This window comes from Crocodylus siamensis, chromosome 9 (genome assembly GCF_052110815.1).
Source record: "Crocodylus siamensis isolate JL-2025a chromosome 9, ASM5211081v1, whole genome shotgun sequence".
In the NCBI taxonomy this organism is placed as follows: domain Eukaryota; kingdom Metazoa; phylum Chordata; order Crocodylia; family Crocodylidae; genus Crocodylus; species Crocodylus siamensis.
This window is the reverse complement of record NC_143403.1, coordinates 40,739,457-40,753,553: the sequence shown is the minus strand read 5'-3', so window position 1 is coordinate 40,753,553 and position 14,097 is coordinate 40,739,457. Positions and strand designations below refer to the sequence as shown.

The 14,097-nt window shown below is 53.4% G+C and overlaps 1 protein-coding gene across 13 annotated transcripts in view; it reads left to right on the top strand.

The window, feature by feature from the left end:
• FCSK (fucose kinase) overlaps nucleotides 1–14,097 on the top strand; it is a 46,076-nt gene that overhangs the window by 10,732 nt on the left and 21,247 nt on the right. For 7 of the 13 annotated variants that reach the window (XM_090062908.1, XM_090062906.1, XM_090062909.1 and 4 more), the window contains exons 2-8: nucleotides 4,146–4,263; nucleotides 6,647–6,798; nucleotides 7,845–7,895; nucleotides 9,417–9,542; nucleotides 10,096–10,168; nucleotides 11,170–11,267; nucleotides 12,935–13,015. In XM_090062908.1, the coding sequence (XP_089919034.1) occupies nucleotides 4,185–4,263; nucleotides 6,647–6,798; nucleotides 7,845–7,895; nucleotides 9,417–9,542; nucleotides 10,096–10,168; nucleotides 11,170–11,267; nucleotides 12,935–13,015 (660 nt within the window). In that variant the 5' untranslated portion in view covers nucleotides 4,146–4,184. Of the gene's footprint in view, nucleotides 1–3,905; nucleotides 4,075–4,145; nucleotides 4,264–6,646; nucleotides 6,799–7,844; nucleotides 7,896–9,416; nucleotides 9,543–10,095; nucleotides 10,169–11,169; nucleotides 11,268–12,934; nucleotides 13,016–14,097 lie in introns of those variants that run through there. The other 6 variants (XM_090062904.1, XM_090062905.1, XM_090062913.1 and 3 more) reach the window with 4 other exon arrangements.

The following is a 14,097-nucleotide window of genomic DNA, read 5'->3' as shown; positions in this document are numbered from 1 at the left end:
GAAACCGTATACCTCTGTTAAGACCAGTAATTTGTTTGTGGCTTAAACTTAGTTTGCAGGTTTTGGGGGAGGGTGGTCTTCAAGCCCCAATTTCTGGAGTAAAGTGATTTGGTTAAAATCTTAATGCCTGGCTGTGCTGACAAGTGCTTCTTAGTGAAGATAAACCATATGCCAGGTGAAAGACTTTTGACTGAAACTTAGCTAAGAGAAGTAGTTAGCTGCATTACTCTGAAGTCAGGGTAGATATGCACCTTTATAGACTAACTAAACAGGATATAAATAAGAGACTACAAGCTTTCATGAGATCAAGTTCACTTTTTCAGATGCAAAGCCAGCAGAAGCCTTGTCCTGCTGCTGTAACTGTGTCCAGACTAGAGGTTTTACTGTTAGAGCTACACTGGATAAAGAGCATGAGCTTTTTGCACTGTGAGCTGATGTAGCCATGATAGCAAAACTCGTAATACAGACCACACCTGAGATATGCTCCATGTCTGGAACAGTTCATGGGCTGAATAGGTGAGACAAAGTAGGAGAGTGGAAGAAAAAAACATTACATTTTCTACACCATTGGGAGAGTGGGGAGGGGAGGAGGGGAATTATACTTGCAGCTAGTTTACATACAGATTTTGCATCAGTATATTTTTTATACACAGTTAAATGACTTTATACTCTTAAACCTGTCTCTCTTAGACCAGTATAGTTTATTCCTTTTCCCATATGGAAATAGCTAGGCCAGTAAGAGCTCCTGTATACGAATATAACTGCATCTGCCCTGGGAAGGGGTGGAAAGTGGCACCATTTCTGCATGTAGACAAAGACTCTTGTGTACTGCTGCTTACAAGAGGGCCCATCAAAGAAGTATCACCGTCTGCAGTGAGGGTGTCATACAGCTTTTCTGAGGTGCAGCTTTAGATGGTTTTGAGATTGCTGGGAATTTTCCTCTCACCAGTAATGAAAGCAGGAGCAAACCTTCTTGTTAAAGAGGCTGAAGCTGAGTAGTTAAGATTAGCTGAATTTTGCACTTAAAGCAGGGACTGAACCACCTTGCTCTGTATAAAGAACATGCCCTCCTTGAAATTAGAGCACTTGCTCCAACTACAGATGGATTGTCTGAGAATTTACTAGTTAATCCAGTGATATAAAATAACCAAAGTTTGGCCTTTGAAGAACATTGCACAATCCATGGCGGGTTCCTGCCCCCTGCATCCCCCCATTTGCAATTTTTCTCCTTCCCTTCAAAGCAGGGAGTGGGATTCTGCTGTTTTGTCCCAAAGAGGTACTTAAAATCTCAGAGCAGGTTTTAACCAGTGGCAAATGTGGTCTGTCTTTGGATGAACTTGCAGCTCAGCTGTGTTCTACACTGGATTAGCTGCATCTATCATCAGCAATGGTCATTTTGCAGCGTTGAAAAGAGCACCCTTTCTCCAGGCCCCCTGTGTCCTTTCTTGTCCTTTCTGCAGAGAGGACATGCCTGATGGATGATGATTTGGATATGCAGAGGCCAACTTATCTCACAAGCTGCCATCAGATGGTAGTGGCTTCTGGTCTCTGACCCAAGCCAACAAACCTATGTCCTTGAGGTGAAGGGCTGGGCTATCATCATCTTGAGCTGTTCCAGGCTCCTATGTTATTCATTATAGTCTTATTTATTGGGGCTCCCAACCCGATTTCTGTTCACATGTAATAGATCCCCTCCCTTACTCCAACTGAGCTAGTAATGCAGTGTCCAGCTGGCAGCACTATTCACTGGTTCCCTGAGAGCCTGTTGCCCCCAGAATAGCTTCTTTTGTGCTGCATCTCCAGACCACTGCTTGCAGAGCTGACCTTGTGGAAAGGCATTTGGGGATCTGTGTCCCTTGGCAGCTCTCCCTCTTCCATATGGTTTATCTGGCTAATGGCTGTCAGGAACCAAAAATAGCCCTGTCTAGTGGCAGCTCACCTGGCCCCCTCCAGCCCTTTTCACCAGCAGCAGAGCACAGAGGTTTTCTTGGTCCCAGACCTGAGTGGTGGTGACACCTCGTGAGAGGTTTTCAGCTCCCACTGCTGCCCAAATAGGCTGGGGATGTGCTGGAGGATTGCCCCGTGTTCCTGACTGAACTCATGCACTGTCAATGAAGAGACTGGTTGTTCAGGTGTTGAGGGGAGGGACGGGGAGAGACACACATACCATGTGGCTTTTGATAGGATTTCAGTGGATGCATGTGCTGTCTCCATGGGGTTTCTCTGTGAATTGAGTCAGAAAGCCCCCTATGAAGGGTTCTGACCTGGCCCTGGGCCTGCCAGGTAAGTGTCAGAGACACTTTACCTTGCTGTATGTGTTGCTTCCTAAAGACGCTTGGCTAGTGAATCCCAGACTGGATCCCCGGTGAGGTTCCATGCCACATAAACCACCAGTACGGCTGATGCTGGCTGGCCTGCACCTGTGGGTTGGTTGGTATGGAAGTGGCAAAGGGGATGGAACAATATGCTTTCCTCCTTGGTAGTGCAGGGCACAAGGGTGAGTAGGGGAGCTGCCTGGGCTCTACTTGGTCTGGGAAGACATGGATAACTTCATGATCTACTATCACTGTATCGAAGCCTGGACCCTGGACCCCCTTCTAGGCATGGGAGTAGAGAATACAGCTTGCTATTCAGTCCTTATTCTCCCTGTAAAGTTGGTCAACAGAGCTGCTACCTGGGATAGCAGTTGGTGAGGTGGGATCCTGTCCCTGGGAACCCAGCAGCTTGGGAGAAGCTAGTCCAGTGCTGGGGCAGAACGGTCAGATGGGCAGAATGCTCCCAAGGTCCGTTCAGCTGCCTGGAATAAAGAGCTGTTCTAATACGCTCTGGTTTCCACAGAGGCTGAGTGGATCTCAGCTTGGTTTCTCAGGTATATGGACCCCCGCAGCTGTGCTTTGCCAGTGCCCCTTCAGACCCATAGTGCCAGTGGAGGTGCACAGCAGCAATTGTCTGTGGGAGCCCAGAGACCCTCAATTCAAACTCATGATATACCTGTGGAATGGGTCAGGGTGACTGGCAGAGATGGTGCAGCAGGATTAGTCCGTGCAGTATTAGTGGATGGAAGGTAGGCTCTGGCCAGCTGCTAATCTGCAGGGGTCCTGTGAGGTGACACCAGAAGGAGGTCTCCTTTTGTGCCTGGTTCCAGCTAATCGAAATGGGGGCTCCTTCCCTTCAACACTCTCCTGGAAGGAATCCCAATTAAGGGAATGAGCCTTGGCCTTCTCTGTTGATGTACAACACTGACCTTCAGGCTTGGTAGAGGTCCTGTCAGCTCTTATTTTTATCACAGCTCTTAAATCCTTCTTTCTCTTTTGTTCCCTAATTCTGTGTGACACCCTCTGAGCGAGGCCGAGGATAACAGTCTATTGATCATGTCCTCCTGCATTTGGTGAAAGTCTGTTCACAACCTCTGCTCCCACGCCTACTGCACAGCTAATTCAGCAGGAGCCCACGCAGCCTTGGCTGCCTGTCGCACCCTTTTCTGTCCGTCTCTACAGAAACGGGCATTGCCCTGAAAACTGTCCTCAGGAAGGGGTGCTGCTACCCACTGCCAGCAAGGGTGCAGTGCTGAGCTGTGAGATTTGCCAGTGAAAAGTACTTCCCAAGGGGGATGGGTCTCATAGTGAGGTCCTGCACATAAGGGCTGGGGCTATGTTTGTGGAAGACACCCACCAGGGAATGGGTGTGTTGCCAGGTTTACGGTCCTGTCCTGTGCGTACAAAAGACTGACTCCCAGTCCCTTTGAATTCCGCAGGAGTTTAGCATCAGCACTACTAAGACTTGCTCCTTCTGGGTGAAGAGACAATTCCTTCAATAGTTTCAGACTAACACAACAAAAACCCTCCTGTGGTTTACAGAGTAACAACCTGGGCAGAATCTGAGCTTCCCTCATTCTGATTTCACAGGGCAGTCCTGATTTCAGTGGAGTTAACATTGCCTGCCCAAAGTGTCCTGAGATATCCAGGGGGAGATGCTCTCTGCTGAGCTGTAGCACCAGGATACTGTGATGTTGCATAGCAATAACTCAGCAATTGTGGCCCTGTGAAGTGGTGGTACCAATCCACTGAGAGCCAGGTAATCTGACCCTTCCTTAGGGTATGGTGGGGAAGTCTGGCAGGCATGAAGAGGCTGCTTCTTCCTTACAGACCCAGCAGTGTCCAGTCAGCAAGATCCAGTGTGCATGGATGGCACCAAAAACAGTGGAGTGGACTGTGATTGTCCTGACCTGCCAGCACAAGGACAGTGTCTGTGCATTCCAGAAAGGCAAGTACTATGCCTTATGCCATGGGGCCCCCTGTTAATGGGGAGGTATTAAGGATGGGGGCTAGTTCCTAACTGTGACTGCTGTTTGCAAATCTGCAGATGCATTTGAGGCTCGTGAGGAACAAACTGGCCAGAGGCGCATTTCTCTGCAGGTTTTCTACAGCCCTACACAGCTTCTCAAGTCTGAGCTGCCAACACCAGCTCTGACAATGCCCCTAGTCTTGACCTGCAGCCCTTGTAATCATGCCCTGTTCCCTACATTGCTTCACTGCACCTCTGCCCCTTTTCTCTCTAATGTTCCCAGGGCTGCAGGTTGGATGTGGGTCTAGGTGGGACTGGTGTTGGTGTTAGAGCTCATGCTCTAATACCCTCCCCAACTTCTTAGGACTGTCATTTGCAGCTGAGAACAGCCAGGAGCACTGCAGCCCTCCAGCTTCTGTGACCTACAGCTCCACCTCTCCGGGCAGTAATAGCAGGCATGTAGGCCTGGGGCTGGTCCACAAGGGAGCTCTGTTGTCTCTGAAGCTTTGTATGGCAGTAGAGCTGAGGGAGCCAGGCCCAGCTGTGACTGGGAGGAATGAAGTTCTGAGGGACCTTTTACTTTGCAGAACCAGTGCAGAGACTGTCTCAGGACTCCCAACCCGTTGTCTGGTGCATTCATGGCCACATCATGCCTTTCTCACCCAGGAAGCTTCCCCATATCTTCCCTTTCACCTCCCTCCTGTTAGGAGGGCTGAGTCTGGCTTTCTCAGGAGATGTCTGTATGCCTTCAGCTGGTCAGAAGAAGTGGCTAGAGAGTGGCAGGAGGCATTGCCTGCCACAGAGGCTGCTGCTAAGGGCTTGGGTTGAACTCTAGGAGCATGTCACAGCATCAGGCTGGCTCTTCCTGCTCTTTTCACTTTCCATTATCTCCTCCACTTTCCAGAGCACAGTGTTTATGCCCTCTACACTGATGCCCTGTGGCATCATGTTGCAATCTGAACTAGAGGAGGGGACCCAGCACTTTGGTCAGGGATGCAGGCTTAGCTGGCATTCTGCCCAGGAGAGCACGGTGATTGCCCCTGGGCCCTTTTCCTCATGTTTACCTGAGGCTGCAGAGTCAAAGTGCCTGAAGCAGCAGAAACAGGCTGGAGAACTTGTGCTGCAGCCTGATGGGGAATTGATGAGAGGCCAGGAGAGGTCAAAGCCTGGCAGAGAGGGTGCTGAGTGCACAGGTGGCTTCCAGCCAAGGAGAAGTAGCAAATGGCTGCAGGGGAAAAAGGCTGAAGTGGCAATTTTCCTCCAGCTTCTCCCATCCTCTCTGATCTACTCCCCTGCCCTCTTCAAACTTCCAGGCTATCCTTGCCAGGGCTTGAGCCCTGGACATGTGAGCAGGAGTCTGATTCCTACCAGCAGGCCAAGGAATTTCAGATACCTCCTGAGATTAAACTTCAGGGTTCCCTCAGTCCCTGGCATGCTGCAGAGCCCCAAAGGAGGGAGTTTTATGGTGCTGTCAGGGACGGGATGCTGAGAATCCCCATGAGCAATCAGGGCTATGCCTGGCACCGGTGGAGTTAGGCCCAGCTGTCTGAGTGGGACCAGTTTTTGATTAAAACTTGGAATAAAGCTTTGGATTGTACATGATTTGGGGCATCCAGCCTGTCTGGGGCCCAGTTGCTAGGCAAGATGGGACCATGTTTGAACTCTGGCAGGGAGCACTGGTGCCTTACCCCATGTGGAAGATCCAGGTGTGACAGGCAGGGCTTGGGTTCATTCCATGAGCAAGACCTGCTTGCCTGGGAGCTGTTCTCTATGAATGGGAGCCAAGCTGCCTTGTGGGAGCAAGATGCTTGTTCCCTGTGATGCAGAAATCGGCCATGCCAATTTGGGTCCTGCTCAGTGTCACCTTCACCAGGGAGCTGAATCTAGCTTCTGGTGGCCTGTAAACAACCATTGGCTCTTTTGCTGAAAGGTCAGCCCCCAGAGCCAACCTTAATTGGACACAGGCTTGTGCCTGGCTGTGCTCAGGTACTGGCAGGGGTAAATGGGTCTTGACATTAGAGGGGCACCCAGGCACATAGGGATGAGTCGCTGTGGATGCCAGAATATCCAGCAGCCCTGGCCCTAATTGTGACTGACCTGTGCAGGACGGGGAGAGGACAGTGCTCAGGGCATCCCCCTGCCCAGACCTCGCACACACAGAGGTTTTTCCCTTCCTCTATCTGTGGAGACATTGCAAGCTGTATGTGACATCCCCTTGCAGCAAGAGGTTCCTTCAGCTGATATTGAGGTTTAGTCTCATCCTGAGCCCCAAAGGGGTCCATGTTACTGTTGCCTCACATTGCTGTCTTGCCTGGCCTGGGCACTCCACACTAACCAATCAATCCTGACTCTTGTTTGCTAGAGCTGGAGATCCGCCAGAGGAGGGGTGTCCTGGACCCCCGCACCATCCTTCTCACTGTTGAGGACCCCACAGCACATGTGGGCAGCGGCGGAGCCACCCTCAATGCCCTGCTGGTGGCAGCTGAGCACTTGAGCGCCCGAGCAGGCTACACAGTGAGTAGGCACTGTAGGACAGGCTCTGGGGCCTGCCAGCTGCCCCAAGGCCTTGTGGCAGCATCGTAGCAGCATTCATACAAGGCATCTGCTGTGGGCCCATGGATGGGCTGGCCATCTGCCCTTGCTTATGTGGTTCTGGGTCTGAGGTTAAGGGTCATCACCCCATCAACCCTCTCTCATGCCTGGCTCAGCTAGTTGGTGCCTTGGGACTGGTGGCAAGGTGGCCACCCATGGACTTGGCATCTACCTTTCTGAGGGAGAGGTGAGGATGAGTTCAGTGCTATTGTGACACCCCTAGAGATTGCCACCCCCTCTCCGCCCCGTCAGGTATCTGGCACAAAGTACTATCATTCATGAGCACAGTCCGCTCCCAAAGCCTACTTGAAATTTCTCCTGGCAGTCTGAGCTGTGGTGGAGGGTCCAAGGAGGGAGTTGGGGGGATATAAAGACTTGTGGGATGTGGCCCTAGGCTAGGTGATCTCAGTCTGAGAATATCTTCAGTGCAGTGTTGCCCTTTTCCTCTGATTCTCCCCCTTCATGACTCCTGTCTGCTTTCACTGTGCTATGATGGGGAATGGGGAAGGCTGTACTGGTTCTTGGGAAGAAATGAGGTGCTGGGTGAGCCTGGCAGTCCATCATAGTTCTCTCTGCTATCCCTGTGCTCAAGATTTGGCAACACCCAGCAGTGACTGCTTAGTGCCTCTGCAGAGGAGGCAGTGCCTCTGCCATATGCCTTCCCTGCCTGGTGCTGGCCCCTAACCCCTGGATCCTGCAGTTGGGTGGCCTCGTGGCAAAGACAGCAAGTTCCAAGGCCTGGAAGGCAGGGTGCCCTCAGCCCAAAGCTGGGGCATATATGTGACGGGCAGGAGTTGCTGACTAGTGACTGGTGACCAAACTGCTTGAAGCTGGTGCAACCCGTCCTGGGCAAATAGCACTTGCTGTCCCATGGGTCAAGTTTGCTGCAGCCCGTGCTCAGGCCAGCATCAAGGCCAGCTTCCAAGATCATCCACCTCTGCTGACTGACTCCCTTTGTGCACTTCCAGGTTGTCACCTCTGATGTCCTTCAGGAGGCCTGGATTCTCATCATGCACATGGTGAGTGCTGCCTAGGGTTGGTGGGGTAGAGAGGCAGGGGTCAGGCCTGTCATGGTAGTAGGTGCAGTGCCCGTTGTCTTGTCACTGAAGCCTGCACGAGGTTACAGGCTTCTGAACGTGGGCACAAACACCAAGTCTATAGGGGTATAGGAGCAGTGCCATCCATCTGAGACCTCACCATACACAGGTCCCACTCTTGCCCCCACCTGGTGTCTCATTCCTCTCTCTCCCATGGGGCAAACCAGATGATCTTACACCATCAGCCTCCTGGCAAGAAGCTCAGCCCTCTTGGCACTGAGAGTAAGGGATGCCCAGTTCTAAAGAGAAGAGCTAGAGGGTAAGTCCCTTGCTCTGAATATGTCTGCACTGGGGGCCATGGACACCATGGTTAAGGGCTACTACACAAGTGTCTCATTGCAGGCAGGTCCTACAGTGGGGAGTGAACCCCAGGGAGACTCAGTTCAGCATCTCCTCACCCCTCACCAGCTCTCTTCCATCAAAATTACAGCCAATTCATGGAAGGCCCTGTGCCAGCCGGGCAGGGGAGCTATCTTGCTCTGGGGCTAAAATCAAGTGCCCTTTACCCTGTGCCTCCTAAAGCTGAAGAGCTGTTCAGGGATGGCCTGGTGCCAATCCCATCTGCTCCCAGCCACTTGCCTGCCCCAAGCCTTGGCTTTCCTACAGGGGCTGGGTTTGACTGGCTGCGGCCCAGCTATGCAGTGCTAACTCCTGAGCATGCAGGCCAGGACTGGATCCCTGTGGCTAGCAAATGGGACTGGGGGCCAGGCCAGCTGCTCGGAGGATTGATGGGTCTGGCAGTTTGAGTGTCAGCACATTTAACTAAAGCTGACAGCTCTCTGGCTGGAGTCAGCAGGATTCCAATGGCAGGGAGCGGGGAATGTGCCCCAGGCTGCTGTAGCTGTCAGTGGGCAGAGGGGTTACTGACTGGCAGACAGGGATTTGGGATTTGATCAATGGCACTTGCCACATGCTGCTTGCCTGCCGTCAGGTAGTGAGGATGGAGATAATGGGGCTGATGGCTGGTTGTGGAGCCTGAGAGAGGAAAGATTTTGAGTCATGAGTGTAGATAAAGAGATGGACAGACAGATGGGGATCCCTAGGTCCCCTGAGGAGATGCAGGGCAGAAGGGGGAGCATCCATTCCAAGGGACACTGCCCTGAGCCAAGAGGGGTGTTGATGCTGTTTAACAGCTCTGCAAGGATCCTTGCAGGACATTGGGGAGATGGTTACAGGGCAAGTCCAGGGTCGGTCTAGGCATGTAGCCACCAGTGACAGCCTCAGTTTGAAAGACCTGATTCTTGGTCACGGGGGAAAGCTTGGGAGCTGATGAGCTGGCTGTGGTAGTACTGGTAAAAGCAGAGTTACCTCCTGGCTGACTGAAGCTAGGTCCTTCCTTGGGCCCCCACAGACCAGAGTATCTGGGGGCTAGTGCTGTCTCAGGGCCTTGCACTTCTGTTGCCCTTCTCCCACATACCCATACTTGGCTCCCTCTTCCATCAGGGCCGTGATTTCCCCTTTGACGACTGTGGCCGGGCCTTCACCTGCCTCCCTGTGGAGGATCCCAGTGCACCAGCTGAAGCACTGGTCTGCAACCTGGACAGCCTGCTCTGGACCATGACCCACCAGGTCAGCATGGGCTGGGGGTAGGAGTTTCAACTTCCCCAAGGTCAGGAGGCCTGGAGTGCACCCTCCTGAGGCCATGGGAGGAAGTCCCAGCAGACTCTGTTCCTGCTCCACCCCTGACCAGGCTATGTTGCACATTGGGGCTCACTGTCCCACAACTATAGGGCAGTAGGCACGCTGCAGTTGGTTCTGTGTCATGCATGCCACCCTGAGGAGTGATGATGGGTGTCCTGAAAACTGAACCACAGTCAGGCAGGAAAAGCTTTGGCAACCCCAGTGCTGATGTTAGGAAAGCCAAGCTGTAACTAATGTACAGGCTCTGATATCGGGACCCAGTTCCCTTCTGCCTGTGCTACCCCACTGCAAGAGGGCCAGGAGCACCCTCTCCCTCAGGATACACAGAGAGGTCGACTGGAGCCCTGCTGAGGTAGGATGGGCATGGATTGCAGGGTGTTATGGCACTGGCTGACTTCAACCCTGAGCTGTCCAGCTTGGACCCAAATATCAGTGGTCCTGTCCTCACCTGCCCCTTGTTGGGTGTCTCTTCCCTGTGCAGCTGTGCAAGGGCTCCCCACCTGGAGTGTGGGTCTGCAGTACAGACATGCTTCTTACTGTTCCCTCGGCACCAGGTAAGCAGTTGCCCTGTCCTGGGGGGTAGAATTAGCTGGCATGCAGGAGGTGGGGAGGCCCTACTGGAGCAGGGAGTGGGAAGCCTAGGATGTCTTCTGGTTCTGTGTTGGCCATGCAGCATATGGACTTGCTCCTGTGCAGGGAAAATCTGGCAGCCCTGGGGCTTGGGTGGGATGTGTCTGCTTCTCCTGGTGACCCCACCAAGACCCAACTTCAGTGCCCTTCCTGCTGTTTGCCATTCCCCTTCCTTTGGAACCTGCAGTCCTGCAGCCTGATGAGTACTGCCCATGCAGATGCGGCCCTGCCTGTGGGACACCAGGCCACTGTGGCAGCCAGTGGGACCACTATTGTTCCATCTCTCCCTCAGCAGTTGTAGACCTGCAGAACAGTCAGTGCAATGGCATCTCCCTGACTTGAGCATCTGAAACCCATGTGATGCTCAGAGAAATATGAGGATCCCCTTGCACCAGGCTCTTCAGCAGGCAGAAAAACTTGGATGAGCACATGCCTGCCACTGATCCCAATGGGCCACATGCCTTGGCTCAGCACTTCGTGCTCTGTTTGATATTTGCCAGGCAGAGACACAAAGTCAGAGCTGGTGATGGGTGTGTGGAGGCTCAGAGCTTTGTCCCCCTACCCAGGCTTCCCAAGCAGGGGATGCTTGGAGGGCTTTGAACCAGGGCAGCAGGAAATGGACTGGGGCTGGCTGGGGACAATGGGGACTGGCACTTGAAGGGGGAGGGATTGAATTAGCTCAGGGTGTGCTGTGTGCCTCGGCTAGGTGGTCTAGTTGGGGATTGGCTCCCATTACTGGTAGTTGCACTGAGGGTAGGGAGCTGCATCTGTAGAAGCCCTATCAGCACCTCCCTGTTAGCCTGGTGCAAGGGACAGTAGGTCCTTCTCAGTGGATCCTCCCCGGACAAGGGATCCCACCCCCTTCCTAAAGGGTCAGGACCAATCCGTGACAGTTCTGAGGCCATGCACTGTTTCCCCCTCTCAGAGATCAACTGGGATGGATTCCAGGGGGCCAAAGTGATCTCTGTTCCCGGGACTGTCTTGTATGCCAGGAATCATGGAGTCTACCTCACCACACAGCAGGTTTGTGATTGGCTGAAGCTTCATAGGAGTGCCAAACCTAGGGCATGGCTCAGGCCACAATCTAGTCATTGAAGTTCACTTGAAGATCTCTTGCTAAGATTGGGAAATTGAGAGCATTTCTACACGTGCTCTGGGATGCGGCACTAGGCACTTTAATTAGCAAGCCACACTAGTTAAAAGCACCTGCACATCACGTGTATCAGAGTTCCCATGCTGAAAAAATGATGGGTGCTTTGAACTAAAGTTCAACAAATGTGGTTTATTTCAAAGAGCCCTGCTGCCATTTTTTCAGCATGGGTACATGCAGGGATGCTAATAAACTCAGGGAGCCTTCCATGTCATGTGTAAATTTCTGTGCTTCAGCAGACTCCATCAGTCGAGTCTACTCCAGCATGCTGGATTTCCAGTGCGTCGGAGCAGGCTACCTGTACATCTACAGGAGCCCTGAGGTACCAGGAGTGTCAGGAGCAAGAGAAGCCTAGGACAGAGTTCAGGGCTCAGTAGGGCTAACTTGATTCTCTCGTGGCTGCAGTCTGTCCAGGAGGGTGTGCTGCTGCCCCTCTGGCCTTGCTGTCACAGGGGAGCTTTGCCTGGCCAGCAATTCTGGTTTCACAGAGGATCAGCACAAACTGTAGTGGGGAGGAGTTCCCTCAGCTATGGAATTACCCTGATCTCTGAGGCCTGTTGGAGCCTCTGCTCTCTGCTGAGCCTACTTGCAAGTTCAGTTTGTACCAAAGGGGATGTGAAACCTGTTGCACTTTGTCTACTGCATCTTGTCCAAGGGTCTCTGTGTATGCCCCCCATGCTGTATGCATCCCTTTGGTAACAGGAAGCTCTACAGAGCAGCATCCCTTATCCTGCCCATGAGACTCCAGCATATTGCACCCCCTCTGTGCCCACTGTTGGGAGACACGCACCAGGTGGAGGTGGTTCAAGGCTTTCCTGGGCAGTTTTCTGCCTGTATAGTCTTGTCTTGTCCCCATCTATCTGAGCCTTTCAAATCAAAGGCAGTTACTCACCGGCCTATGGTCTGCTGTTAGGTCACTACATAGCCAGCCCCCAACAACCTGGATAAATGCACCTCTGCTAGCAGCCAGCCAGCTGGAGTGGAGGCACAGAGCAGATCTTCAGGTGTCTGGAGAACTGTGTGATATGGCTCTTATACCAGGCCCAGGCAACCACACTGGGCTAGCAAGATCTTCTTTCTGATACCCTAATTCCATTTTTGGTGGTGCCTCTTTAAGGTATTCATATGGTAGCAGGATATGAGCAGCACTGCAAGAAGGTCAAGCCACAGCCTGAAATTGAGCCAGCAACCCCACTAGTGACTGAGGCAAGTGGATCTGTTCTCCCCTGCAGGCAATTACCTAGTGGCCAGCTCCCCTCCACCAGCATAAGGATTCTGTTCTGGGCAGGACCTACTCCTGATCCAGCTGTGCACACTTGGCCCTCAGGCCTTTGAGAGTGTGGGGCAGGCCAATCTCTGACAGGTTGGCTGGAGAGGTGGCCATCTAGAGCTATAGTCCAGCAACGCTCTGAGGTGGAAGGACCCATTAGCCCTGCCCTAGTGTACCCCTGCATCATGCTTGACTTAATTTGAAACTGCATAAACTCTCCAAGGGCTGGGGGTCCACTGCTGGAGCTAACCAGTGCCTTTCTTCATACAGGGGCTCGTGTGTGATATCATCTACAGAGGCTCAGAGGCCCAGATACAGCAGTGTGCCAGGCCTGATGGGAAGGTCCCACTGGTACGTTCATGATCTTTCATCCCCTAGTGCAGGGGTGTCCGACCTTTTTGAATGTGGGGCTGGATCATGAACTTTTTATTACCCAGTGGACCGGCAGGAGCGGGCATTCGCACAGCCTGTCCAGTCCGGCCGCAGCCTGGGGGCGCAGGGATCAAGGGGTGATGCCTGACCCCACCGTGTCCTCCCTGCCGCCTGGGTGGCCTTGTGGATGCTCCCACACCTGTGCACCTGGGCTCAGCAGCCAGGGGGACATGTGGGGACTCTACAGGGGGGTTCGGGATGTGCAGGGACACCCCCTGCTCCCTCTCCACCAGGGCAGCCTGAAGCCTGAGCCCAAGCAACAGGGGTCCCTCCCTCCCCAGGGCCCGTGACTCGCCACCCCCGGCGCGATGTCTGCGGGCGCAGGGGGATGCAGAGAGGCAGAAGCGGTGGGCACGGGGGGATGTGGGAAGGTGGGAGCAGCACCAGCTTCCTGCCCTGACACCCACAGCAGCAGTGGCAGCAGCATCTCCCGTGGACCTGACCACAGCATCCCTCCATGCCATATGCACCCCTTGCACCCGCCTGCTGCACTGCGACCTGCTCCCCACGTGGACAGTGGGGACCGGCGCAGGGCGGGGCCAGCATGCAAATGAGGAAGGGAGGGGCGGGGTGAGGAAAGGACGCATGAAATGAGGGGAGAGGGGAGGTGCCGCACCACATTGGCAATGTCAAGCTGACGCGGTGCATGTGGGAACCTTGTCCCTTCCTCAGCCCTTCAGCAGCCATTAAGAAGCTGCTGAGGGGCTGGGGGAGGAACAAGGGGTTCCCGTCGCAGCACCATGGGCCACAGAAAATGGCTTCGTGGGCTGCATGGCAGGTCGTAGGCCGTATGTTGGACAAGCCTGCCCTAGTGCATTAGGTTTCTTCGGTGCGGTGGTGGTGAGGGGATCTCAGTTGGAAATGGGGCTGTTCGGAGCAAGGCCTGGCTAAGGAGGTCAGGTGACCTGGTATGTTTGGACAGTGGGGAAGAAATCCTAGGCTGGATGTAGCAAAGGAAACTTCCATTTCACACTTTGGGCTTCTGGGCTTTGTTGGTTGCC